This window comes from Cydia splendana, chromosome 10 (assembly GCF_910591565.1).
Source record: "Cydia splendana chromosome 10, ilCydSple1.2, whole genome shotgun sequence".
Classification (NCBI taxonomy): Eukaryota; Metazoa; Arthropoda; class Insecta; order Lepidoptera; family Tortricidae; genus Cydia; species Cydia splendana.
In genome coordinates this window covers 11,636,117-11,663,232 of record NC_085969.1, presented here as the reverse complement: position 1 = coordinate 11,663,232, position 27,116 = coordinate 11,636,117, and the positions used below count along the sequence as shown (strand labels likewise).

At 35.8% G+C, this 27,116-nt stretch overlaps 1 protein-coding gene across 1 annotated transcript in view; it reads left to right on the top strand.

Moving 5' to 3' along the window:
- LOC134794289 (alkaline phosphatase-like) overlaps positions 1-24,518 on the top strand; it is a 48,108-nt gene extending 23,590 nt beyond the window's left edge. The window contains exons 7-11 of the mRNA XM_063766047.1: positions 10,573-10,752; positions 13,036-13,230; positions 15,611-15,805; positions 19,662-19,792; positions 24,168-24,518. Coding sequence (XP_063622117.1) covers positions 10,573-10,752; positions 13,036-13,230; positions 15,611-15,805; positions 19,662-19,792; positions 24,168-24,371 — 905 coding nt within the window. The 3' untranslated portion in view covers positions 24,372-24,518. The remainder of the gene's footprint in view (positions 1-10,572; positions 10,753-13,035; positions 13,231-15,610; positions 15,806-19,661; positions 19,793-24,167) is intronic.
- Positions 24,519-27,116: the final 2,598 nt, after the last annotated feature.

Genomic DNA, 27,116 nt, shown 5'->3' with positions numbered 1-27,116 from the left:
ATGCTTATTTTTATTTATAATTTTGGCAGTTCCAAGCAATAGTAACACTAAAACTGTTTCTCGAACTGAAAATACCCGATTTAAGTTTGCTAACACAACATGACTGATCAGTTCATCGGCGTCACATACAGAACAGAACATACGAATAAATTGACCTCCGCAGTGAATATACAGCAAGATTGAATGTTTCAGTATTCACAGAAACTTAATTGCTAAATTGGGAATCAAACCGAGCGAAGCGAGATGGGTCAGAATCCAAAATTTTAACCCTTTTTTGTATTCATCGTTGTTAGCATTAGCATAGTACATTAGCACGAATTTTAATTCATAAATTTTCTAACAGATGGCGCTAGTAGTAATACAAAGTGTTATTCCTTTATTTTATTTTTTTAGGTTTATAAAATGATATTTTTATGTTTGATGACACATCTAGACATAAATTTAAATTACTATGTTAAATTTCAAACCTATAAGTGCGATAGTTTTTCCGTAAAGTGTACCACAAGAATGCATAGTTTCTCGAATAGTGATAGGGCTCGCTTCGCTCGCCCTAATTAAATCAACATAATTATTCAATTAAATTTGTTGATATCCGTACCCTCTCTTCTAAACTTAGAGTTAATTTGGCAAAATCCTTCCTCGGTGGCTTATTCATGTCAACATGTATTAAATTCAGCGACATCTGTTAGTTTACCAAGGTACTCTATAGTGGTAGCACATATTTGAAAAAAGTTTGCCCCTCCTTCCTAAGTAGCGCCATAAGATTCAGGGGCAAACTTAAGTCAATCGAGTGTTGTAGAGGTTATAGGCTATACAAATTCAACCCTTTTAGGGGTTGAATTTGTATAGCCTATAACCTGGCCGGGGATGTTCTCGACAGATTAATAAAGTTTACATCAAAATCCGTTCAGCCGTTTTCACGTGATGCGCGTTCAAATAAACAGACAAACAGACAAAAATTCTAAAAACTGTTGGAACGCGTTCTGTTATCGATTCTAAGTATCCCCAGCCAACTTTTTTTCGAATATCTTCCAGGTACAGACTTTCGACCCTCTTCAGCTTTATTATATGTATAGATAGAAGATACCTTTCTCGTCACATGACTTTCATCCCTCCGCATCACGTGCCCGTACTACACTAGGCGATTTGCCCTTACTTTTTCTGTTGTGGGTGCAACTTTCAGGCTTCCTCTTATATACTCATTCCTTATCCTATCCATTCTCGTCGCGCCGCACATCCATCTTATCATTCTCTTCTCCGCTACATGCAATCTCTTTTCATCCGTCACCTTTAGGGCCCAACACTCTGATCCATACATGACGACAGGTCTTATGATTGATTTATAAATTTTACCCTTCAACCGAAAATGGTTCCCGTGACCTGTCGCCATTTCATTAATCCTGTGCTAATGCGGTTTTTCACGTCACGGTCAATATCGCCATCGCCCTGTTAAAAAAATATCTAAACACGCGGCAGCGGCATGTCAAGCCAAGTTCAAAAGAATAGATAAGAGATTAATAAGATAATTACCTTTTGTTCTACTTATTACCAGCCACTTTGCTTCGCCAACCCACTCTAGCCAAAAAGATACTGGGTAAACTAGGTAGATACTGCTCTGTTTTCTAACAAAAAAATCGGATTAACTTTAACAACTATAACATAAGCTTCTTACAGGACCAGGTGAAGCCTCACATTTATTAAGCCAGTTCTGTTGAACTGGCTTAATAATACCATCACAAGTGAGTAATCCTAGCAAAATCGAGTTGACCGTTCACACGAACCAGTTTAAAGCACACTCTCAGATTACTTAATTACACACAGCTTTACGGACCTCGAGGTTAGGGTGGTCCAACTTTGTATAGAGAAAAGAAAAGTATAATAAATATTGTCTCCATAAGGCTCCCTTTATCTATGTGTAAAATTAGAATTAATTTGCTAATTATTTAGTGATCCCTAAGATTTTGTGTTTTGCAATTATCTCATACAAGAATTCAAAATATCGATGAGCATTATTTTTTACATACTTATAACTAATAGAAAGAACGTATAAAGAGTCACTACAAGATCTCCAAAGTAGAATTATTGATATGTTAATTTAATATCATACATTTTGTATGGCAGAATTGTTTCATTTATTGCGACCTCTATAATCTTTATTGGTGTTTAATTGCTCTAAATTTTGGTATGGCGATTTTCTACCTATATTGGATAAAAATTCACAGATTTCGTCCCTCACACGACTACCGAGCACATTGGAAATGAATCTACGGAATACGAAAAAATATTGTCGCTGAGCGACGAGAAAGTCGGGATAAGGAAAAAGGTTACAAAATAAAACTACAACGTTGAATGATAATTATTTGATTCTTAGATTAACACAAGTATCCAGGACATAACGCCTGTGAACAAACAAATTGCAAAATTTACACGCGTATCGAAGTTTGAATAATTGCCGCCGTGGCGCATTAGCACAGTATAACAAATAGTACTAACGTACAGTATGGACACTCCCTGCCTCCCGTTGAAAGTGCCGCCCACCCACTCTCGGTTACCTCTCAGTTACCGGCTGGCAAGGACGCGACGACGCGGTGCGCAGAGCGGAGGCCACGTAAAATATTATACAAATATTTACAAATCCTTTTGTAATGGGCGTGTGTTGTGCTGTGTACGGTTGTTTAAGCTCTATAAACGACAAAACTAAAAGAAAGTTCCACAGATTCCCATCGTATGAATCAAGGCAAGTACATACCCAGTTATTTTTAAAGTGTTTTATGTTTTAGTAGAATACCAACTTACAATAAGTACTTATGCATAGTATTTCTTTTACCCTATCTGTTTTAGACCTAAACCTATCAGATCACACTCAAAACAACACAATATCTATATGAACAAAAAATCATGTTTTCAACTTACGTAATATTTTGGTGGCCTGAATTTCCTTACAAAAATTTTGTTACTTCGTTTATACTGATTCAAAATAGGAAACTATTATATAAATCGAGCTTAGATACCCACCTTACAGCATAATATGATTCTTATTTCTTCCTAATTCGCGCAATGAGTTTTGGGTCATTGAGGTCATCGAACTTGTCAACAAAATAGCGGGAACCCTAGCACGTCTTATCTCACTCACACAAGCATGGTACGCGTTCACCTACACGAGCTTAGACTGTGTACGTAGGAACGCGTTTGTTTCATACATTTGATCGCCAGTGTCCGGGGTGTGGCATTAGTATACATATTTCATTTTTCGATTAATAAGCAGGATATATTAATGTTCAAAGTACAAGAAAATTATTACACGACAAATCCGTAGTCACCTCGAGAAGTGGTAGCCACATCGCCATCATCGTCACTCGAGTCTTGATCGGCAGCGGCCCATTTGTTGCAAGATATGAAATTTTTCTTGATAGCAGTTTGACGCGACGAGACATGACCAAAACAGCGTGTGCCTATGTTGCAACAAACCTGAGTTCCACCAAATACTGGCAGGGTTCAGCTACAGATCTATCTTGGGTATCTCCCAAGTGCTCAACAAGATGAGTCGGATGACCAAAACGCATGTGCCTTTGTTGCTATAATTTTAGCAGTTCCAAGCAAAAGTAACATTAAAACTGTTTCTCAAACTGAAAAACACAATCAGTTCATCAGCGTCGGATGACCAAAACAGCGTGTGCCTATGTTGCATCAAAACTGGGTTCCAATAGGTACTACCAGGGTTCAGCATCAGCTAGCTTGGGTAATGCTTTATCAAGTCATCATCATGACGAATCGGATGTCCAAAACAGCGTGTCTATGTTGCACCAAACCTGAGTTCCACTAGGTACAGCTAGGGTTCAGCATCAACTCTATCTTGGGTACTGCTCTTCCAAATGCTCATTAAGACGTGTCGGATGACCAAAACAGCGTGTGCCTATGTTGCACCAAACCTGAGTTCCGCTAGGTACAACCAGGGTTCAGCATCAGCTCTATCTTGGGTACTACTCTCCTAAGTGCTCATCAAGGCGAGTCGGATGACCAAAACAGCGTGTGCCTATGTTGCAAGAAACCTGAGTTTCACTAGGTACAGCCAGGGTTCAGCATCAGCTCTATCTTGGGTACTACTCTCCTAAGTGCTCATCAAGAAGAGTCCGATGACCAAAACAGCGTGTGCTTATGTTGTATTAAACCCGAGCTCCACCAGATACTGCCAGGGTTCAGCATCAGCTATCTTGGGTACTGCTCTACCAAGTAATCATCATGACGAGTCGGATGTCCAAAACAGCGTGTGTCTATGTTGCACCAAACCCGAGCTCCACTAGGTACTGCCAGGGTTCAGCATCCGCTCTATCTTGGGTACTACTCTCCTAAGTGCTCATCAAGATGAGTCGGATGAGAAAACAGCATGTGCCTTTGTTGCTATAATTTGTTTATAATTTTAGCAGTTCCAAGCAAAAGTAACACTAAAACTGTTTCTCAAACTGAAAAATACCCGATTTAAGTTTGTGGCAGTGAATATACAGCAAGATTAAATGTTCCAGTATTCAAAGAAAAGAAACTTAAATGCTAAATAGGGAATCAAACCGAGCGAAGACAGGTGGGTCAGAATCCAATATTTTAACCCACTTTCCACTTTTGTATTCATCGTTGTTGATGGCGTAAGCGTCATCGACAATATTGAAATTGAAAATACCACATAGGTATCGTTGTCTGAGTACCCACAACACAAGCCTTCTTGAGCTTACTGTGCGGCTTAGTCAATTTGTGTAAAAATGTCCAATTTTTTTTACTACTAACGCCATCTGTTAGAAAAATAAATAATTAACATTAGCACGAATGTTAATTCATTATTTTTCTAACAGATGGCGTTAGCAGTAATACAGTGTTATTCCTTTATTTTAATTTTTTAGGTTTATAAAATGATGATATATTTTTGTTTGATAACACATTTACTACATCTAGACATGAATTTAAAATTACTATGTTAAATCTCGTTCCTAACAGTGCGATAGTTTTTCCGTAAAGTGTACCACAAGAATGCATAGATTGTCGAATAGTGAACACGTTATCTACGCCCGTCTCAAACAGGATAGATAGAGTTAGACCAAGAAAAGTCTGCAGTGATTTTGATAGCCCACGCAGTGCAAGTGTTATTTATACGTCATAATTTCATAGAAGTTTGACGTTTAAAATGACACTTGCACTCCATGGGCTATCAAAATCGCTGCAGACGTTTCTCGGTCTGACTCTACCGTCATAACGCCATAACCCCGATAATTCACAACAAACACCGAAAACGAACTCTGCGAAACATGAAGTCATGTAAAAAATGTCGTTCTGACTTTTTGACTATTTTCAAAAAGGTTAGGCTACAGGGTAAACCCTTAACCCGATCGTCTTTGTTTTAGGCTCAGGCTGTAGCTGACTAAATTGTCCAGAGGAGTATTCTCACATTTTTGATATCATTCTTCGTTTCCAAAATATCAAAATCAAAAATTCGGAAAAAATTGAATTTTGTTTTCACTATTTCGCCCTTAACTTTTTTCGTTTTTGACTTTCTCGAATAATTCTTTTTGCACCTTACAGCTCCTGTAAATACGTGTCTTTTGGCATCAATATATTTTGATATCTTTTTTTAATATCATATCTTCACAACTCTCCGAGATATAAGGGAATCGCACTTTTTCGTGAAATCGGGGCCTATACTGGAGCGAACGAAAAGACATTTCCAATGTCAAAAAGAACCTTGTAAAAAGGATTATTCATAACTTTATATTTTTGTACCACGCTACTCGAGGTACATTTTCAGCAGCCCGTTAGAGCTTTGGACTTACCTGAATCCGTAAGCAACGAAAATACTGTGATTACGCTTAGTATCCTTCTTATATGTGGTTTCATTTAAGGTACCTACAAAATCCTTAAGCTTGTTAAGTCTCTCCTGAAGAAATATTAAATTATTAAATATAGAAAACATTTTCCTAGCTTTTGTCCTGAGTAACATGTGAAGTAAAACAGTTTTAATGATGTCGCTTCGTATACGTATCTTCATTACCTAATGTTTTAGGTATATTAATTCTAAGTAGATGTAGGGTTAACTTACATGTTCATAAATGTACGTGGTATAAGTATCAAACCATAATTATAACGTTCAAATATTTCGATACCTACTTTACTCTGCTCCAGTTTTGTAATCTTTTGTTTACATTATCGATATTAAGAGTCCAATATAGAATTCAGGATAGGATAGGTAAGTAATGTAATTCCCTGATGTTTTTTATCAGTTTCTTCAGACACATAATATTGAATTCTCGTTCAGCTCGTATTTCGGATTGTGACTTTTTTGTACCGCAAGCACTACTAACCGTTCTAACTACGTATATGTTTGTTTTAGGTAGAGTAAAAATGTTATGTAATTAATCTTTGTCCTTTACAATAAGTACCAACTGCAAGAACCAAACTCAATATTACATTTAACGACTGCGCAGAGCATATTTACTTATTTACCGAAGAACCTATAACATCGCGTGCAATAGCCGACCTTGGCTAAAGTTACGCTTTATCTATTTGCTTCCTATTATATGCTTAATAAACTAGCTTTTAATATTTAAATTGCTTTCAAGGCCTAACCAAACATCAATGGGCAAGAAAAATAACGTTGCGTAGACCATATTTAGGAACCGTTACATTACATATATTACTTTCATTAATTCACTTTACCCTTTTGCCTTTAAAGGTTAAATTCAAAATGTGAAAGAAACCTGACCCTTTTCCGGGCTTCATTCGAGGTTGAAACTTGCGGCAATCAAAGTATAATAACGTATCCGTTTCGTCATGTTTGGGTTTGTTTTATCTACATTAGGGGTTTGTAAAGATTCTCGATTTTGTTTCATGTTTTTGTTCATTAATGGGTGGGCTCCTAAGTTAAATTTACTGTTGAAATCGGTAATGACAGCAACAAGGGCTTTTTTTGTTAGGAAGAAAATATTGCAAAAAATGTTAATATCAACTCCCTTTTTTGATATTTTTGGTATTTTTTTTCTTTCAACATTGATCGTAAAATAGTTTGTAATTTAAACAGAAATACTCGTAGATGTCATGTACTAAAGAAAAAGTGTCCAAGATCCGGCCTTACTTGCACGCGGCTAACGTTCTGACCAGTAGACCACCCACACAATTCAGCTTACAATTTATATACCTTCAGGGTGGAACATTTCTAGAGACTAAGCTGAAAGGATAGTGTTATCTAAGTAATCTACAATCGAGTTATTATAATCGTAAAGCTGGATTAAAAAGTAAAATAAAATCATTATCTACATATACCTAATGAAATATTTTTATAACAGTAACAACCCTACAAAGAACTACTAAACAATTCCCCGTTTGCATAAAAGTCCCTCATTCTGTTCCACCCGATATAGAAGTGTATAGTTTATAATTTATTTTGTTTATATTTTTAAGTAGGTACCTACTAAAAAACAAATCAAAAAAATATTATATTTTATTTTCATATGTTCCCTAGTTGTAGTTTGTAATGTGCCAAAAACAAATAAAAAAGAAATACCTAGTTTGAACTAGTGTTGTTCACTAAAACGGACGATTGTTGTCGACATGCTCTAGTTTTCACCGCCGCCGCGTTTTTAGATGTAAGAGTTGTGAACTTTACTGCTTTCTAGTTTTAAGTTTTCAATTTATTTTCTGTTTTTTTTATACGTTCCAATGACGCAACTTATCTACTTAATTGAAATGTAAGAAACCCCTAGCAGAAATAATATTTTAAGAGAGTAACATTCAGATAACACAACTGTACGCCAAATAGTGACGTGGCGTACGTAAAGAAACTGACTGTTAGGTCTGTTAGGAATAAGGTAACTAAAAATTGCACAACATTGTATTATTACTAATAAATCATCAAAAACAATAAACATTTTATTAGCAAAGCAAACGCATAGTTAACACGGAAACAGTTATTCTAACTTAATAGAAATTTAATTGAAGCAAAACAGTGTCCGCTTTGTTTGAGATTTTAATATCAACTGAATATTCAATGCAAATAAAGGTTCCCTGTATTTAAATTTCATGTTTCAGTCGACATTTATTTATTTTGCATTATGGATAGTAAAACTATATTTTATAGGGGTAGCTGGAGGAAAATTATTAAAACGATATTTAACAGAAAAAACCGACCGTATTTCACAAAATAGTTTGATTTAAGTATACAATTTACAACTACTAGTACATATATACATAATATAACAATTACTTACAATTACCTAGCTAATTAGATAGCTAGTAATGACTCGTTCTGAGGTAACAAGCATAAAAAACACAATCAAATTGAGAAACTCCTCCTTTGAAATAAATAAAAAATAAAAATATCATTGTAAAATTACGACACAAATGTGACGGGCGACATTTTTTTAATCGCTTGAAGCGTCATCGCTTTGCGCCTTTACCCTATTTATTTAATGATCTACGCCCTATTATTTATTTATTTAATCGTTATTGCACAATACATGAAGGTACAAATGGCGGGCTTAATGCCTTAAGGGATTCTCTACCAGTCAACCAATATCTAGATTGAAAATTAGGAGTAAATTCTAATTAAGGCAGCATGCCATTAAGCTAAACTTATGATTTATTAACACGAAGATAACTTACTTAGGCCCACTTGCACCATCGCACTAACCCGGGGTAAGCAGTTTAGCCGTCAACCCAGTGTCAAATTGTACTGGTAACCATGGTAACTCCAGGTTTAACCGGTTAACCCCGGGTTAGTGGAATGGTGCAAGTGGGCCTTAGTCAAAACAGTTAAGTTGCTACTGAGGAGTTTGCGAGTCTGCTAATTCTAGTTTGGTCTTGCTACTGTGTGAGTAGCTTCATTATCATACAAATATTTCACCGATGCGGTGACAGAGGTCAGCGTTTTAGAAATAGGGTTTCTTTAGTATTTTAATAAAGGTCGGTCGTGTGTCGTAGCCTTCGGGTAATGTTAATACATTAACAGGGTTTTACGGTACTTTAAAGGGTTTTCCCACTGGCATTGACCCATTGATTTAAACTTTCACGATTTTAACTCATTAGTATTATTCCGAGACCACAGGGACAACGCCGTCCTCGAAACGTCGGAGGTAAATTTAAAACTTAATTTTACGCAATTAAGTCCCGTCGTTGTGAATAATAATTGACCCATTGGTCATACACGTCATACACATTTTATTGTATAGTTAACTCGTTCTCGTCTTACCTGTCGACATTGAAAAGTTTAAAAAATCAAACAAAGCTAGTATCTACACTGCTCCCTTACAGGCGGGATACATTTTTTCAGTAGGTACTTGAGACTCAAATTATAAAGGAGTTCCCCGTGATACCTTAACTTTCATTGTTTTGTCCACAGAAGGGACCTTTTTCTGAAATGTTTTAGACCCAAATGTTGAACGACGCGGGTGGACAGTCTACCAAGGTTAAAGTTATCTTGCATAATTTTGAACGAGCGTTAGCGAAGGTCTCCGTTTCAGCTTGTTGATGTTCTCCTCTGCAGGTCGCATTTCTCAACCGATTCTCGTGTAATTTTGTGAGCAGGTTCGGTAGGTAGTACCAATTATTTTTTCTCTTGTTTCGTTTTTGGAAAATTTTCAAAATGATGCATTTTTGTTACCTTTATTGCACAATACAAAAAAGTAAAAAATTCGCAGTACAGAGTACAGAGAGATAAAGGAAGTCCCTTATTTATTAAAATATTCTAAATTCGGGGGTTACCGTTTTTAAACTCTTCTTTATTGGTTTACTCGTAGTTTTAACTGTGAATACTTGAATAGTGTTTGAAACAAAAACATGAAAACTTTTGCAATCTTGATAGTGTCATACTAGGATGGGATGGATAAATTTTTTGGTGATAAATTTCCCAGCGTTGACAAAAACTCCATTGCCCGTTCGTTGTGACTGACATGAAATAAGCGCGGACGATGGTTGCGTGTGGTATTAAAGTAAACTAAAAACTTCGTTCCATTTTCAAAAGCTTACATAAAGGAAACATGTCGAGTGTAGTCAAGCTTCCATTACAACATTTACAACCTACATAGAAGTGTAACCTAAATTTACGTGAAAACATCAGTCTTGTATGTCTTTTACGGCTTTTCAATAATTATAGTAGTAGGTATACAAAGACAGAGTTAATTTTTTAAATGGGGCACTGATGGCAGCTACCAGATCCCCTGCTGCTACGCCAAAATGGTCTTAAAATAGGTACCTCCTTTAACTTTTTAATTAACCATTATTACCATTTACAGATATTGAAAAAAAAATACAGCCAGCGACAAAAAGGTTAATTTTGAATTTATTTTTACCGATCGATTCCATTTGACACAAACATCGATATAGGAACTCCCTGCCTGTCATTAAATGCCCTCTAAAATCCGATGTCTGCTCATTTCCATCTAAGCTACGTCTAGGTGAGGCTTAAGCTCACTTACCACACTCGCGGGTTGTTTACTTTATATGAACGCGTTTTAGTGTAACAAATTACTTAGAGCGCACATTTTCCCTCCGAAAATTCGCCTTTTAATTTTCTCTGTGCTAAAGCTGCATTCTTTACAGGTTTATTTGAATATTCTCACATGGAATTCAACGCCGAACGAGGCGCTGTGACGGACGCCGAGGAGGGTTCGGCCGACGGGTCCGCAGTGAAGGCTGACGACCCGTCCCTCTCCGATATGACCCGCGCGGCCCTCTCTATATTGCTGAAGAACGACAAGGGATTCTTCTTGCTTATTGAAGGTACGTTATTGGAAATATTGAAAGGATTACTGCCAAGTGATGTGGAAATTAAATCTATTTATGAAATTGACTTGGAGTTACTGAAAGTGATTGTAGAAACGGAATTAGCATCACAATGGAATTTTGATCTTGGCTCAATCTCAATACTTGAATATTTTGTGTGTATGTATAGATTTATATGAGAACATTAAAAACCTACTTTTTAATTATTTTTCACAGTTAATACAAAATAGAGGTAGGTACTATTAGGTACTCTGAATTTGATTCGAATTGACGAAATTTCAATAAGAAATATTAGCATCCCATATTCCATATATTCGTTTTATTAAATTGAAAGTTAGTCCAATCATTCTATTTGGAATATTGAAGTTGTAAAAGTGTAAGTAAAATACGTAAAAAATCAAGATTTTTGCCACAAAGCTCAACATACCTAAACACCTACTTAATATTCTAGACGTCTACTAGAAACTCTAGAAGCCGTTCATTCGAAAGTTATGAAAGTTCGTTCGTTTAGAAATTGCTAAACCGTTATATTTTGGTTTTAATGTTGTAGGTATGCTACAAAATATTGATAGCCCGTGTGCTGGGTATTTTTGCTTAGCTTTCAGATTTTATAAAAATACACACTTGATACACATAATTATCAAGTGTATATTTTTATAAAATCTGAAAACTAAGCAAAAATGTGCATACATGGATAAATGGAGCGCGTCAAGTGTATTGTTTATTACATTTTAAGGGTAACTGCAATAGAAGTGGGAAATTGTTACTCAAACAAGAATTATTACGTGAGCTTAAAGTGTCTAAGTAGAACAAATACTGGGAAAGGACAGAAAGTGCTTCTGCGGCGAATTTTTGATAACAATACAGAAACTTTGAATTGATTGACTCTGCAGGAAAATCTCGCAACTTTAACCGCTCAAAGCATTTTGCAGCAGTATTCGCTCGGTTGTATGCCAGAGAAATGTTCGCGCGGTTTTTGAACATTACAATAAGTTCACGCATTGCGGCTCCGCTTATTTTCCATGTGTGCTGCCTGCTGCTCCGTACTTGATTATAATAATAAGTCCACTTGTAATTTGTAAATAAACAGAGGCTTTTGGAAGCGACAAAACTGACGTTAACACAAGCAACCTAAAGCATTTTTACACGTAATGCATATAAAATACAAGTACAGTCAACTGTAAAAATATGGACACCACAAATCATCTCAAAAATATGTCACATGGCTCTTATGTCAGCGAATTAAGAACTATGGGACATATTTTTTAATACCTAAGTTGGCTACACCCATATGTTTACACTTGACTGTACGTAACGATCATATTGATAAAACGTTAAATTTACTCAGCCATCATAAATGATGTTTATTAGCATTATCAGCCATTCTCTCAATATTTGTCAAAATGTTTTATTTATGGTGATAAATTAATGGGATTATCCGAGTCTTACTTTTCTGAAATATCCATCACACAGCGCGTGTGGATAATTTTTACAAGGCAGCAATTAATATCGTCGATATCGTTCGCAACTTTTTGATCACGTTAAAAACGAAACGTTTTCCGCAAAACTTCTCGTTAACTTCGCTAGTTTAAAATGTACCTAGTTATGTCATGTGTTAGGTCTTCGAATATATTTTAAATAAGTAGTTTTCTACCTCAGATTGTTCGTGATCGCTAGCGTACGGGCCTGATTTAGTTAAATTATGTTGTATCCCTTTCTTACAAATACATAAGTCAAAATGATAGATAAAGACGAACGATTATTAGCTAATTGAGGTTTGTAACGCGTTTATGAAAAAGGGGGCATAGATATAGCTACAATATTGACCACTGGTAACAATTATTGGAACTACACTAACGAGAAAAACTCAGTGATGCAATTAATGTAGTTTAGTGAGTTCACGTTCCCTGCAGTAGAAATTTCAAAGATGTATTTTTAAAAGTTACGTTTAAATCCGCCATTACCTAGTTATATAAATATACATTGTTTCTTCGAGAGCAGTTTTATTTTGAACGAAGTAGAATTATATCTCAAGGAGATTCTTTGATTTGAGCCTTGTTCTGATGATCTAATTAATATTTCTAACCGATGAAATCATTAAAACTTTGTTTCGGAGTGTGCAGCGGAAAATGCGAGTAAATATGGCGAGTAGATGCGATATACTTAAATCTGATGTAGTTTTTAATTTAATACATAACTCTAATTAAATATTGGTCCATGTTCGGGCCTCCGGTGTTATAGTTTTCTCGAAGTTCCTTAATGTGTAATTTCCTTTACTAGGTGGGCGGATAGATCACGCACACCATTACAACAATCCATACAGAGCGTTGGACGAAACGTTGGAGTTGGAGACGGCGTTGTTGGCAGCACTGGAGCGAGTCAACCCAGCTGAAACTCTCATCGTGGTCACGGCAGATCACGGACACGTGATGACCTTTGGTGGCCAGGCCACACCTCGTGGCCATCCCGTTTTGGGTAAGCTTGTTTTTAATTACACGCACGTGCCGTTCATGCAGTAAATATAGTGCCAGCAGCGAAACTGCAATGCAATATTGCTGTGTCATGTTCCGGGTATGGGCAGATAGTGCCGAGTGAACTTTGCAATTCTGACGTTCTAAAGTTAATAAAACCTTTCTAAGGCTTACATTTGATCATGGCGAGAAATGGAACAGAATGGAATGGTTTAGGCGGAAAATGTCACCTTCTTAGGAGGTCATTTTCGAGTTAGGTCACGTTCTGAGGACGTCACATTCAGAGAACGCCACTTTCTGAGTTCATCACTTTCGGAGTTCGTCACTTTCTGAGTTCGTCACTTTCTAAGTACGTCAGTTTCGGAGTACGTCACTTTTTAGCATAGTAAGATTTTTAAGCGTACATCTGCATGAACAATGCCGAAAATAAACCATTTTTAACTTATTATTTGTATTTATCTCGAAATCGTTTTTGTTCTCGAAAGCGGTTACTGCAGTTCAGGGATTGCACGGCAGAATTGCGTAACGTAAATGTACCAGTGTGAGAGACCGTGCTAATATACGCCACTATCAATCTTAATTTCAAACAATAAAGGTGACAAATGATGGGCAATCGACAGCTGAAATTAGGCCTTCAAACAGTAGAAAATTGTCATTTAATTTATTATGGTAACAGAAGAAGAAGATAGGATATTTTGATGTTAAAGTTTTGGTGCCTGAAATCGCCGAATGTAACTCCATTCGAAATAAATACAAACTATCCGCACAATGTTTCGGATCCCTTCGGTTCCAGTTTTGATTACGTCAAATTAAATAAACATCAGTTGGATAGGGCTCATCTCGGGAGACTTGTAGGCCAAACTAGTTAAATCCAACTTTGGGAGTACTCGTACATACAAAAATAGTTTTAATTTAAATTACCTACAAATGAAGCATTTGTTAGAGCTTGGTATAACTTAAAGTCTTAAAGTAAGCTGAAAGTTGAAGTACTATATATAGTCTGTTTTTAGGGTTCCGTACCCAAAGGGTAAAACGGGACCCTATTACTAAGACTCCGCTGTCCGTCCGTCCGTCCGTCCGTCCGTCTGTCACCAGGCTGTATCTCACGAACCGTGATAGCTAGACAGTTGAAATTTTCACAGATGATGTATTTCTGTTGCCGCTATAACAACAAATACTAAAAACAGAATAAAATAAAGATTTAAGTGGGGCTCCCATACAACAAACGTGATTTTTGACCGAAGTTAAGCAACGTCGGGCGGGGTCAGTACTTGGATGGGTGACCGTTTTTTTTTGCCGTTTTTTGCATTATGGTACGGAACCCTTCGTGCGCGAGTCCGACTCGCACTTGCCCGGTTTTTTTTTTTAATATAACGTTAACGCCATACATTGTCTATGCAAAAACAAATGATGGTTCCATACTACTTACAGTTTAAAAAAAGAACAGACTATACCTTAACCCTTCTTATTCATAATTCATAAATTTTTAGAAGCCTCAATTAGTTAATTGATGTTTTATCACCAGAGGTCGGGCCGGGTGAGCTATTTACCTTATAATTTGACATGTCTTACGTCATATTATAAGGCAAATAGCTCACCCTTTCCGAGCTCCGTTTATCACTTTCTTACAAAAAATACATAAGTCAAACTGACTGACTAAGACAAACGATTAATAGCTAATTTAGAATAACGCCATTAAAGTTTCACGATAAAATGAAACTGTATCAATTACAGTGACAGTGACAGAGCAGAAAGCACGCTGAAGGAAACAGTGAAAAATTATGATGTTCCGAATCAATTTACCGGAAGACCTTTTTTACCAGTGCATAATTTAAAACTTTTTTTGAAAGAACAGCTGAAGAGGTTAAACAAGGATTAAAACTTAAAAATGAAAAGGAAGTTTTTCATGAATTGAAATGTTTTATAACTTTATTTTCTTTAAAAAAAACAATAGGCATTTATCATTAATAGCAAAATTTCTAACATCTGTTGTACCCGACTATACGGCAAAGCAAAAGAGGGTTTATTATTTTGTATGTATGTATGTTCATCTGTTCCTCCATAACTTCAATGTGGCGTGGTTTGAATCGTCTTGTTGTCCGCTGTTTGTAGGCTATAGCGCGCGCCTGTATCATATATGATACAAATAAGACCTTAGTTCAATGTAAAGTCCAAATACTACTAACATTTGGAATTTGGATGGAGATTTGACATTTACTCCGCAAGCGCGATGTATGAAATATTAACGTCATCTCTGTTAGAATATTGTGGCACAAAGTGACCCAGATGCAACAAGTTAAACATCTTTGCCCCCTTGTAAAACAAACAAGTAACAACCATTGTTTAACCGCTATGTATAGTATGACATAAATTATTGGGCACAGGTGCGGATACCATGGTATCCGATATCGACGGCCTACGCTACACAACGTTGCTGTACGGCACGGGACCGGGCCACGCGGAGCCTCGGGCCATTCCGGCCAATGGCACCCTCACGTCTCCAGACTCAGTCCACGCTGCTGCTGCACCGCGACAATGGGCCACCCACGGAGGAGAAGACGTGCCAGTTTATGCCTTAGGTACGTAAGATGTAATAGTTTGCCTTGTTTTTGTTTCCCTACGGCGCGATTCGGGAAATGAATTAGAGATTAACTAGATACGATATAGTAAAGATATGTGACGTCCCACGGGTAAAGGTACCTTATGGCGGTTGGCGCTTACGCTATTATTAACGCCGCTCCAATATTATTGCGGCGCTATGCGACGTAAGCGCCAGCCGCCATAAGGTACCTTTTTCCGTACAACGTCACAATAGTAAAGTAGTGAAATAGTAAAGATATTATCTTTACTATTTCATATCTAGTGAATGTCTAACGGCTCGATTCGGAAAATGAATTAGATTTCTACTAGACTTCAACAAGTTACGATATGGATAATTTAAAGATATTTGTAAGATAGATATTATGTCAAATTTGACATTTCCGCGATTCTGGAGGTCCTCTTGAACGATTTCGACAAGTTATGACTTAGATATCCAAGTCACATCTAGTCGATATCTAATGTAGATCTAGTTGATCTCTAAATCGTCTCTAGATCTTGTGATTATCTCGAAATCCGAATAGGCCTGTTATTCATTTCCCGAATCGCGGCGCCAGCCGCCATAAGGTACCTTTTGCCGTGGAACGTCACATATCTTTACTATATCGTATCTAGTTAATCTCTAATTCATTTCCCGAATGGAGCCGCTATAGGTTGGCTGGGGCAAGGGCGAGGACTATTATAATAGTGATTTCCATAAAATATAATTCGCGAACTGACTGAAACTGAACCGCACTTAATAAGGCTTATTGTCTTATTCAGTTCAGTTAACATTATAGTTTAGTAGATATATGTAGTTATCGAATTATCCGATGACACATTATTTCGTAGTTTTAACAATCTCATCAATTTCTTTGTTTTGCATCTAGTGACATCATATCATCTCTGGTGCTCGACTGAGACTTACAAAAACTCAGGACTGTTCAAATAATTACTAAATATCCATTCTTAAACATTCGCATTTAATTTCGCAACTAAACAGTGCCTAACCGTTTTAGGCGGGGTACCCTTTTGACGCTCCCCTCCCCTATGTCTGTGTGAAAATTAAGTAAATAATATCTGGGAGACCGAGCTTTGCTCGGAAAACATATAAAAACTAAAAAATACGCGTTTTCCCAGAGATAAGACCTAGCTAGATCCATTTATCGCCCCTGAAAACCCCCATATAGCAAATTTCATCGAAATCGTTAGACCCGTTTCCGAAATCCCCGAAATATATATACTTATCTAAACTAAATAAACAAGAATTGCTCGTTTAAAGGTATTAGATAAATAATATTGAGGAAGGAAATTAAAATTACCTCTATTTCTGGAATAAGGTAAATAAACAGAAAAGTCCATTTTTTTGTTACACGTGTTCTCAATTTAGCGATCCCATGGATAATTTTATCACGAGATTTAGTTACCTACGTAATTAAAAAGGTTTTTTTGAGAAACGTTGTTAAAAATACGAATGAATGCATGTCCGCGGTAGTAACAATTAAGAGAAAGGTACCTAGAGATAAACATTTAGGTACGTATTTTTGTTTTGGTTTATACTTACTATAATGAATTAATGATACTGACCCATCTTGCGTTTTCTCAGTCGCATCCTAAACGAGCTTGGGATCTGTTTTGGCAACCTAATCCCGACTACTTTAAAAAAAAGGAACTGCCAGCAAACCTGCCAACCCAAAGTGGAAACTCGGATACACACTGGGTGTATCACACTATGTTTTTCTACACTTAAAAGCGATTGGCAAATACATATGAAATAACATTTGTAAATACGTTTTAACCCTTAAACAGTTTGTGTATCTATACTATCTATAAGTACCACATAACAAATGATTTTTTTTTGACGAGCTGAGTAATTACAATGACCGCAAAATATCATTGCCGTAAAGTCTATAAAGTGGGTGATTTCCGAACGTAAAAAAATGAGAAGTGTCAAAACAAATTTCTTTGACATTTTAGTTGTCCATTTCAAATCGACAACAAATGGCACTTTTTGTACGTTTCTCCCGGTATAATAAAAGTTCGCTACGCCGAAAAAAAATACTGTAAGTGTTTTGTGTTGTATTTTTTTGGTAGATTATTAGATAATGTATGTGTAGTAAGTCATAACTTACCTTAGTTATAGTTTACTGATAAAATATTCGCTCTAAAAGTTTGTGGTTCGTATGAGCCCTCTGCCCGTCTGGGGCACGTTGAAGTGGTTTCTAAGTGGCCACTGCCCTGCAGGGAATTTACACGCAATTTAAGGGTAAGATTTATTCGTATAAATGAACTCTCATAGTACAAAAGTAACATATTAACATATTTTCCTTTAGTTTTTAAATTAAATATTTATTCAAAGGTCAATCTTACGAGCCACGACATCCTCACGAGCCAAGCAAGTGCTCGTAGTAAGTGCATTTAGTGACGTAAGTGTAAATGTGATGTGCACGTGGCTTACCCTTAAAACTACTTGGTATGGCTAACAAGGCAGTGGCCATATATGGACCACGTAGCACCATTGGTAACGGGCAGTGGGCATATAAAAACCACCGGGTTTTTTTTATTGAATTAGTGATAATAAAAAAAAACAAGAAATTACTTTTCTTTTTAAGTTATTACCTACCCGAATAAAAGTAAAGAATGCGTCAGGCCTGTTTAAGGGTTAAGATAGGTACTCATCGGTTATAACTTAACTATTCTTATGTTAAAATGCAGTATTAACGCAAAATATTTTATGTTAAATTTACTAAGGCGTTAAAACAAATAGATGCAAGCTTGAACGCGATCAAGATTTTTAATGGCAATATCCTGTTCTTTGAAAGGTATTATGTACGTGAAGGTCTGGGGTACACGCAATGCGGAGATGAAGGCCCATTAAAAGTTTGCGGTTTACTTAAGAAACATTGTAAAGTTTAACAATGAGTAGGTAAATAAAATTGTACGAGTAGGCTCTGAAATTTTATTTTACCGGCCTACATTTACATAGGTACTTAATTTAATCAGTTCCGTTTATGTAAGTTAGATTGGAGTTGTGTAAGTGGCTTCCTTTATGTGATGAGATTGGTCTTTCATAACTATTTGCGAAGAATTGTGAGTACTTAGCGGCAAAAATATCGAGGGTCGCGTAAATGCCTGCTGGCCAGCAAAAGCTTGTGGTTTACGTAACATGAAACGTTGCTATTTTCAACCCTAACATTCATGGAATAGTTGTGTATTTTAGTACAAACTTTTATAAATATTTTGTATGTTGCTGCAGACAATATTTTATTTCCAATAATAACTACATTAAACTTATTTTCAGAAGTACCTACCAATAATAAAAAAATTGGCTTAACATTTAAATCTAGTGATAAATATTTTACATATAGCCAAATAACCTAGCGACACTAGGTACCTAAATAATATTACATTTACTACGGATATTTAGTTACAAAAAATATTTTTATGATTTATAATTTGACGACCTGTCTGTCCTAGAGGATAGTGACCCTATGAAGCCGATATGGGTCATTTTGTGTGATGAGCACAGACATTTGTTCCTCAGTCATATGTGTTTTCTATGTATTTATATTATATATATTCTTGTCTAAGTACCCACAACAAGCCTTATTAACTTACTGTGGGACTTAGTCAATTTGTGTATTAGTTTCCTATAATATTTATTCATTTTGTTATTTATTTATTTATATTATATATGTACCTATGTTGTAATCGAGCAGCATATTAAATTTGATTAATATTGTTTGTATGTAGAAAAAATGAACGGCGCTGTGTTGTAGGTACCAAAGAACGGTTTGAATACACCGGTCATAGAATGACTAGGTACTATTTCTATTTGTGTGATTGTCTTGTCTGCAGGGCCCATGGCGACGGTGCTGTTCGCGGGCGTGGTGGAGCAGAGCTACATCCCCCACGCGATCGCCTACGCGGCGTGCCTCGCTCACCAGTCGCGGAGATGTCAGAAAAAGATTAACTTTACTCAGCCACAGGTAATTGTGATAGAATAAGGTACATATTTACTCTATTTTAATCGTAGAACTTAGCGATTGCCGCTATTCGATCGATTCGGGCCGGGGCTGAGCCGGAGCTTCCGGCGCTTCGTTTTCTATGGAAAGTACCACGTGATCCGTCATAGAAAATGACATGTCGGATGCCTCGGTCCGGGCCCGGCCCGGTCTAGCGTGGGTCATCCTTTATTTACTTTTTGAAACCATGTATTTTTATTGCCTTAAGTGCCGTATCTTTGTTTGTTAAATGCCTTACAATTAAAGTAAATCACGCAATAAAAAAATGATAAAAAATAATCTTACGAAACCCTAAAATGCGAGAGACTTGTGACAGAAATTTCCATTACGAAGCGTTCCGTTAGCAATGTTTAATAAGGATGATATTTTAAACATTTCGATCTTGTTGCTCCACATTAAAATAAAAAACGTCAATTATAACGCTAAATTTCTTTTTACTTCATCATCATCATCATCATTTCAGCCTGTATACGTCCCACTGCTGGGCACAGGCCTCCTCTCATGCGCGAGAGGGCTTGGGCTATAGTCCCCACGCTAGCCCAATGCGGATTGGGGACTTCACATACACCTTTGAATTTCTTCGCAGATGTATGCAGGTTTCCTCACGATGTTTTCCTTCACCGAAAAGCTAGTGGTAAATATTAAATGATATTTCGTACATAAGTTCCGAAAAACTCATTGGTACGAGCCAGGATTTGAACCCGCGACCTCCGGATTGAAAGTCGGACGTCATATCCACTCGGCCACCACCGCTCCCTCCCTCTTCCCTCTCCCTCTTCTTTTTACTTATTAGTAAATAAAAAAGAAATGTAAAATACCTACGCACTCGCTGAGGTTGATTTTTTATCACTTAAACCTCTCTTTATCCCCTTCACCAAACACGTTTTACATCCAATTCTTTCGCCATTTAATATCACTTTACTCTTTCTATTAAATTAATAATAAGCAAGTTTCGCGCAGTTTCGCTTTAACCCTTTACCGCATGGATTTTTTATTCTCCCCGAATTAAATATATGTAATAAAACACTATAATAGTAACATAAAAAAAATAGTGGAAAAAATCTATATTCGACCCAATTAAAAATAATAGTCAATAACATTTTTTCCAAATTTGGAACTTTATGTATTAGTGGCTAACCGGAGCCCGATTATTAAACTGGTCAAATTTGGAACTGAATGCAATATATGTATGGCAATGAAAGTTTAAAAAAAACACTTACATTTTCAAAAGCTATTTATTCTTTTTATACTTATTTTTGGTAAGGTTTAGGCTATGGTAGCCACTTACCACCATACGGAACGTATGCTTGTTTGTCATTGACGTAGTAAAATAATTTGATCGTTATTGGTTATCTGTAGCTACCAGCTGTCACCGGTTATATACAGATTATTAACCATGCGGCTAACGTACCTAACTTAGTAAAAATAAAATAAAGAAGTAGCTTGCCTGAGTGCATAAGGTTCCATATTTGTCAAACTGATTAAAAAATCACTAATACATAATGTTCCATATTAGTTCAATCCTTCTAGCTTGTAACGCATAGTGTTCCATTTCAGGAACAAACTTTCACGACATCATACATAGTAATTTGAATATAAATGCTTACATGTTTTACCGTAAAATTTCGCGGCATCTATTTTTCTAATACTCAACGCTGGAAATTTCTTTATTGCACTAAATATAACAACGAAATGCTAATTACAAAGTAGTCAATCACACTTGCAAGTAAAATTGCCGCACGTCGGTGGAAATGATAACGTCATATGGACCGCAAACTAGTTAGAAGCTGTATCGAGTACAGAAAACGTTCAATAGTATTAATAGTTTCTACCTCTTACAAGTTCAGTAAAACAAATGACGCTTATATCAATCCACGAGGATAATATAATTACGTTCCAAATTTGGACCCATACGCGGTAAAGGGTTAACAAAGTTGTTTGCGTGACTTCCTCGTCGGTTTCAAAGTTCTTCCATGTTTATTATAGGCATATACTATTGTATGGTAGCATATTCCTACGAGACCATATATGCTGCCTAAAAGTTTGCCTAATATAAGATTGTCAATGATTTACTTTATGAAAATCCCTTTTTGACATTGGAAATGTCTTTTCGTTCGCTCCAGTATAGGGTCAGATTTCACGAAAAAGTGCGATCCCCTTATATCTCGGAAAGTTGTGAAGATATGATATTAAAAAAATAGGCTCAAAAGACGCATAATCACGAGAGCTGTAAGGTGCAACAATAATTATTCGAGAAAGTCAAAAACAAAAAAAGTTATGGTCGAAATAGTGAAAATAAAATTCAATTTTTTCCGAATTTTTGATTTTGGTGCTCGATAATTTGGAAACTTCGAGCAACACGGAAGGGAGGCGGCATTGGCACTATTTTCCCCTCTGCCGAGGTACAAGATTAGCGCGTCAATCTAATCTAGCGCGGGTAATAAAACTAGTTGCACTTGGATTTTTCACTAGACCGAGTCCAGACGCGCGCGTGAACACTGCTGCACAAAAATGCCTGCTTGCTCGGTTTTTTGTTATAAAAAGAGGTCGGGGACATCAAATTTACAAAAAGAAAGTGTTACATTTTACATGTAATATTTTTTTTTACATATCATACATTTAATTACATTCAAACACAATTATTATATTTTAGTCTCAATAATTGTTGGATTTATCGATTTTGCTCGCTCAGTACAATTTGCGGATCGGTCGAGCGACAAATCCGACTTCTCATCTCTCAGAATACAATAACATACTTCAACGAAAATGTGTTAGTGTGCGTGTTGTGACACTTGTCACTCGTCCGTACACAAAAAGAGATCGAGGTTTGCAAGATTTGTCTTTTACGTGTGTCATTTTCTATGTATTTGTGTCGTCATTACAGATTGGATTATGTATGTAAGTGTGTGAGAAGTGCGACTGTGTGCACCTTTCCCCCCGCGAAAAATGGCAGAAAGATTTGTACGGTGAGATATCGCTTGGGCCCCTCCCTTCCGATGTGTCGGAAGCCGGTGTTGCTCGAAGTTTGGAAACGAAGAATGATATCAAAAATTTGAGAAAAATGGCTCTGGACAATTTAGTCAGCTACAATCAAATAGAAGAGTCGTGAATGTATGAGGCCCAATAAATTCCGAACAGACTCTAACATGTGTCGGTTATCTGTTTAGGTTTAGGTCATCGGTTAATTAGGACAGTTTCCTCACGCCACACTTAGCGTTTCAATAACACTTTCCCTATTTTTTCCTTTTAATTTATTTACAGAACTGTATTTTTACGACACATAGAAATTGGATTTTAAATTCTTCAATTATATTTAATTTGTCAAGTGTAATGCAACACAATTAAAATGTTTGTTAAAAGGTGAGTCCGGTAATGTTTTAAGAAAAAAGCCGTGAGTCACTGCTCACTGCTGTGTAAAATACAGACGCCTTCGAACCTATATTTCCACCTCCGTAACTTTGTTACCAGAATAGTTAAGAACCTGATTTTTATTAAACGTATGCCGCCAGGGGAAGTTTGGGTAGGTACTTACAAACTTTGCGGTAAATAATTAATATTCGCATCTAGAGTATTGGCGTTTCCGATTGAGTTTATTGATTTAGTGACACTCTCGAGATGCCGAAATTTGTTGGTTAAGTTTGTTCGGTAAAGTTGTGGCAGCTTAAAGTATAAATCTAATACCAATACTTATTTTAGGGATAGTTCATATTGAAATATCATTTCGTTTATTACGAATTATTCGTCACGTTTGTAAACTATTTGTGTTGTTGAATCTTTGTTGATTTTAACAATTCATTAAAAAAATAAGATTAAAAAACGGTATTGGAATACCTGGAAACGCGCAATAAAATATTTTATTTTTGAAAGTTTATTTTATAAAACAGACTTGAGACCCTATACATGGAGACCCTATACATCTCTAAGGATAATTTGATAAACTATATAATCTTATAGTTCTGACACTTACAGACAATTACACCTCAAAATATTATAATTTTTAAGCGAGAAATGAGCACGTGCTAACGAGCTCTCGCACACTTATAGCAAAAGAGACAAGATTATGTTTAACAAAGATGAATGGATTGAATGGAATGCGAAAATTTATCAAAAATAACAGATTTCGTCGTAGGTAGGTAGGTATAGAAATAATAATGGAAGTATTTTTTGTGCTCCCTATGTATGAGTAGGTATAACCTATATATGGAAAAATCATTGTTTTATTTATTTTTTATTTTTTACCAGTGACAGTTTCTACATTTTTGGTAAAAAAAACTGCTGTATATAATCATATATCTAAAAACATTAAGTCCGTATATATATTGTTATAATCTTGTTCCAGGTACAACCTCCCAAATGTGTACCACCCGAAGTTAGCAGCGTTGCCGCGGAAGACAACCGCGAGCCGGCCGGTGGTCGCCGCGTCGTCGTCGCTTCTAGCGTCATGTCCGACGAACGCGTCCCCCGGTCTACCGCGATCGTCCACTTCACAGGCCTCATCAATATAATCCTTAATTTAAGCGCATTATGGTCTATTATCAATTAAAATCACAACACCATGCTTTTCACGATTTATTTTACAAATAATAGTTAGATAATGAATTTTTGTACAGGGAAGATTATAGAGATACGGATCGCGGATCGCATTATTGTAAATAAAATTAGACGTTGTAAATAAAGATGATAAATGTTTTGAGTTTGTTTTATTAAGCTTCAATCATACAATTTCGTAGTTTTGGTAAAATTAATTAATTTATATCTAAATGCACAAAATAAAGGATTTATGGTGCACATAAGACGTTTTACATTTATTTGTAATACAAGCTTTACCCCGGATATTAACCAGAAAGAGAGTTGGCAGATTAAACGTGAAGATGTCAAACGACAAAACAAGAGTAAGTAGGTACTAAATATTAACCCCCTTATTCATAAACGTTTACTAAAGTTGACTAGCCGATAATAATCGTTTGTCCCTTTCCATCATACCAATGCGTCGGAAAGGGACAAACGATTATTATCGGCTTGTCAACTTTAGTAAGCGTTTATGAATAAGGGGGTAAGACTACAAATTGGTTTCACAATACTTTTCGCTCGTACTTACTTATAGCGTAATTTGAGTAGGTACTCGTATTGATGCGAACGAGGAAGCGCTGTACGTAGAAGCGAAGTGATGTAAGATTAGTATAATTTTCAGAGTTAAATGCCACTGATAATTTGATAAATCATATTTATTAGGTAGATGTTAAAATAAGGTAAGTACCCCTATTAACGAGCCCATTAAAACTGGCATTCATTACCGCGGTATGTACAAAATAGAGTTTAAGAGGATAGCCGATTGACTTTCTTTGAATCTAAATAAACAAATATAAAGCTTTATCTTTTTACTGAGGAAAAGTATAACACTAGTTCGAAAACAAGAAATAAACAGGTCAAAAATCCTAAACTAACCCATGAGCGCAAGATGTGGTTGCTCCATACTAACACGCAACACCTCATGTAAGTAGACGCGTTTTCTATTTAGTGATTTGCGTGATAATGGTGAATATTATAGAAAGTCTAAGACTTACAATATTCTTTATTGCACACCTCGCACAGTACAAATATTTTACGTACTTATCGCAGTTTTTTTTCCGTTTAAACTCCCGGAATATTTTCTTGTCATATCTAGGTAAGCAGTCACTTAAGCATCATTGGATTATTTTATTTAATAGAGTTTTGAGTTAAAATGAAGCAATGTTTTCAATTTAAAATTTAGTGTAAACCTAGTAAATCCAGTAAATATTGAAACTCTTGTAAAAAAATACATCGCGCAACTGAGTTAGATAAAGGCTTTGTGTTAAAAAATAAATGACAGTTCTTTTTATTTTTTACAACAAATTTTGTCTTATATGAAAATAATTCTGTAGTATAGAAAATTTAAAAGAAAAAAGCCTTCTTAATATTCTATTAACATTACATATCGGCGGCTAGGTATATAAAAATTTAATAAACGTTGATTACAAGCACTTTTAAAATAAATAAGATATTATTTGAAAGGTAAGTAACAAGTTAGAACCGAGTATTTTTGTGATTAACTCAATAACCGAGCTGCCTGTAAGTAGTTTTAAGCTAGGGTATTCATTAAAGAGTGATTCTCAAAATAACGGCATCTTAACCTGTCATCGAGTTTTTGAATTGAATGTATCTTTATTTTCTTTTTTTCATATGAAGCAAACATGTATCTAGATAAACTAAAACAATGTTTATCGAGGCCAAGTCATTATTTTTATTTAAATTTAATACTTATATTTATAAAAAATAAAGAGTAGCACTTTTCACCGTAACCTGTCTTGTCCAAAAGCATCGCTCTTCCAATTTTAGTTCTTTAGATTTTATAAGCATCAATTTATGTAAATAAAATATCATGCTATATAATAACATAAACAATACCTTTTAAAATGTACTTTGCCTTATATATATTTTTTTTACAACAATATTCACGCACGACGTTTGTCCAAGGATATTTTCACTGTTAACCTGTACCAACCTGTACATGCGCGGTATTGCATCTGACTCATACACAGAAAAATTTATTTAGATCATAACTATGGCAAAATATTAGGTAAGTATCACGCTAACCACCGTAGGGTACCATCATGACCCAAGTGTCGTAGTTTCGTAGAGACAAGTGGTTAAAGGCAGGCATCTGGGGTTTTGTAACGGAATGTTAACTTTAACTTGTCTCGATTATTTTAAGAATTTGGTATGCGGGCTAATGTAATAATATCATTTTAATATTGTATGAAGGTTTATTCATCTATGCTAAAAGTGAGACATTCGTATTATTATCCGTTCAAGGGAAAAAATAAAAATGAATGTATTTTTCACTGTAACCTGCTTAACTTTAACCTGTGTTCAATGTATAGGTTATTGTAAGTCTTGAAAATAACTTATTTTTATTTTCCGTTCCCTTTTGAAAATTTGGGGTACTTGAAGTAGTAAAACATATTTTTCATTCCTAAAAGTAAAAAAAATACACTAAAAAAATTTTAATTAACTTTAACCTGTCGATGCCACTTTCTTGAGAATCACTCTAAAATCAAAAAATGCATACTGCAATGGCCCAATCTGAACATCCAACAATTGTTTTTTTTTCATTAGGTCTGTATTTTTAAGTGGTCTAAAGTTAAACCCCTCAGAGTTGACTCTGTTCACCCAGTTCAAAAATATTTGTCTAAATATTCTTATAACAGCCTAAGTACCATTGCCTGAGTAGGTAATTAAATTATTGGTATTTCTTGACTATTATTTC